Raw genomic sequence first — 2,500 nt, forward strand, 5'->3', positions numbered from 1 at the left:
TGAGTGTGGCCCCTGGGCAGTGTGTTTACTGTACTTTAGTGTAGTGTATATGAGTGTGGCCCCTGGGCAGTGTGTTTACTGTAGTGTAGTGTATATGAGTGTGGCCCCTGGGCAGTGTGTTTACTGTACTTTAGTGTAGTGTATATGAGTGTGGCCCCTGGGCAGTGTGTTTACTGTAGTGTAGTGTATATGAATGTGGCCCCTGGGTGGTGTGTTTACTGTAGTGTAGTGTAGTGTATATGAGTGTGGCCCCTGGACAGCGTGTTCACTGTAGTGTAGTGTATATGAGTGTGGCCCCTGGGCAGTGTGTTTACTGTAGTGTAGTGTATATGAGTGTGGCCCCTGGGCAGTGTGTTTACAGTACTGTAGTGTAGTGTATATGAGTGTGGCCCCTGGGCAGTGTGTTTACTGTAGTTTAGTGTATATGAGTGTGGCCCCTGGACGGTGTGTTTACTGTAGTGTAGAGTATATAAGTGTGGCCCCTGGGCGGTGTGTTTACTGTACTACAGTGTAGTGTACTGTATATGAGTGTGGCCCCTGGGCGGTGTGTTCACTGTAGTGTAGTGTATATGAGTGTGACCCCTGGGCAGTGTGTTTACTGTACTGTAGCGTAGTGTATATGAGTGTGGCCCCTGGGCAGTGTGTTTACAGTACTGTAGTGTAGTGTATATGAGTGTGGCCCCTGGGCAGTGTGTTTACTGTAGTGTAGTGTATATGAGTGTGGCCCCTGGGCAGTGTGTTTACTGTAGTGTAGTGTATATGAGTGTGGCCCCTGGGCAGTGTGTTTACTGTAGTTTAGTGTATATGAGTGTGGCCCCTGGACGGTGTGTTTACTGTAGTGTAGAGTATATAAGTGTGGCCCCTGGGCGGTGTGTTTACTGTACTACAGTGTAGTGTACTGTATATGAGTGTGGCCCCTGGGCGGTGTGTTCACTGTAGTGTAGTGTATATGAGTGTGACCCCTGGGCAGTGTGTTTACTGTACTGTAGCGTAGTGTATATGAGTGTGGCCCCTGGGCAGTGTGTTTACAGTACTGTAGTGTAGTGTATATGAGTGTGGCCCCTGGGCAGTGTGTTTACTGTAGTGTAGTGTAGTGTATATGAGTGTGGCCCCTGGGCAGTGTGTTTACAGTACTGTAGTGTAGTGTATATGAGTGTGGCCCCTGGGCAGTGTGTTTACTGTAGTGTAGTGTAGTGTAGTGTATATGAGTGTGGCCCCTGGGCAGTGTGTTTACAGTACTGTAGTGTAGTGTATATGAGTGTGGCCCCTGGGCAGTGTGTTTACTGTAGTGTAGTGTAGTGTATATGAGTGTGGCCCCTGGGCAGTGTGTTTAATGTACTACAGTGTAGTGTATATGAGTGTGGCCCCTGGGCAGTGTGTTTACTGTAGTGTAGTGTAGTGTAGTGTATGTGAGTGTGGCCCCTAGGCAGTGTGTTTACTGTACTACAGTGTAGTGTATATGAGTGTGGCCCCTGGGCAGTGTGTTTACAGTACTGTAGTGTAGTGTATATGAGTGTGGCCCCTGGGCAGTGTGTTTACTGTAGTGTAGTGTAGTGTATATGAGTGTGGCCCCTGGGCAGTGTGTTTACAGTACTGTAGTGTAGTGTATATGAGTGTGGCCCCTGGACAGTGTGTTTACAGTACTGTAGTGTAGTGAATATGAGTGTGGCCCCTGGGCAGTGTGTTTACTGTAGTGTAGTGTATATGAGTGTGGCCCCTGGGCGGTGTGTTTACTGTACTGTAGTGTAGTGTATATGAGTGTGGCCCCTGGGCAGTGTGTTTACAGTACTGTAGTGTAGTGAATATGAGTGTGGCCCCTGGGCAGTGTGTTTACTGTAGTGTAGTGTATATGAGTGTGGCCCCTGGGCAGTGTGTTTACTGTAGTGTAGTGTATATGAGTGTGGCCCCTGGGCAGTGTGTTTACTGTAGTGTAGTGTATATGAGTGTGGCCCCTGGACAGCGTGTTTACTGTACTGTCGCTCTGCTGTGTGATTTCAGTGAAAAGTATAAAGGTTTAATGACCTGAGTTAAGACCTTGATGTGTCTGTTAGACTGAAACTAAAGTGTTGCCCTAACCTTGTGTGTGTGTGTGTGTGTGTGTGTGTGTGTGTGTGTGTGTGTTTGCCCTCCAGCGTCACGCTGTAGCTGTATTAGGACACATCAATGGCTCCTAATAAACAGTCGTCCCGCGGCTGGGCCTCCATCCTGTGTTGCTTTAAGAGAAGCGAGCAGCCTGAGATCACCTACAGAGTCGGCCATGACACCAACCTCACACTGCACACCATGGAGCCCAGACTACCCATCCCACCTGCAGAGGAGCTGGACGCCATGTTCTCCGAGCTGGTGGTGTGTGTTCATCTTTTATCATGTCAGAATCTAAAATTGTGTTCATTTTTATTGTAGTGTGCAAAGATTCTTTTAACAGTATTTTATTTTTATTTCAAATTGAATTGATTAATGAAATATATAGATTTTTTATAAATCTTTTGTGTAATTTGTT

The 2,500-nt window shown here is 47.0% G+C and overlaps 1 protein-coding gene across 2 annotated transcripts in view; it reads left to right on the forward strand.

The window, feature by feature from the left end:
• daam1a (dishevelled associated activator of morphogenesis 1a) overlaps positions 1-2,500 on the forward strand; it is a 26,608-nt gene that overhangs the window by 4,412 nt on the left and 19,696 nt on the right. The window contains exon 2 of one of the 2 annotated variants that reach the window (XM_060880555.1): positions 2,133-2,346. In XM_060880555.1, the coding sequence (XP_060736538.1) occupies positions 2,164-2,346 (183 nt within the window). In that variant the 5' untranslated portion in view covers positions 2,133-2,163. Of the gene's footprint in view, positions 1-2,128; positions 2,347-2,500 lie in introns of both variants that reach the window. The other variant, XM_060880556.1, reaches the window with a different exon arrangement.

The sequence above is a fragment of the Tachysurus vachellii genome, chromosome 10, assembly GCF_030014155.1.
Source record: "Tachysurus vachellii isolate PV-2020 chromosome 10, HZAU_Pvac_v1, whole genome shotgun sequence".
Classification (NCBI taxonomy): Eukaryota; Metazoa; Chordata; class Actinopteri; order Siluriformes; family Bagridae; genus Tachysurus; species Tachysurus vachellii.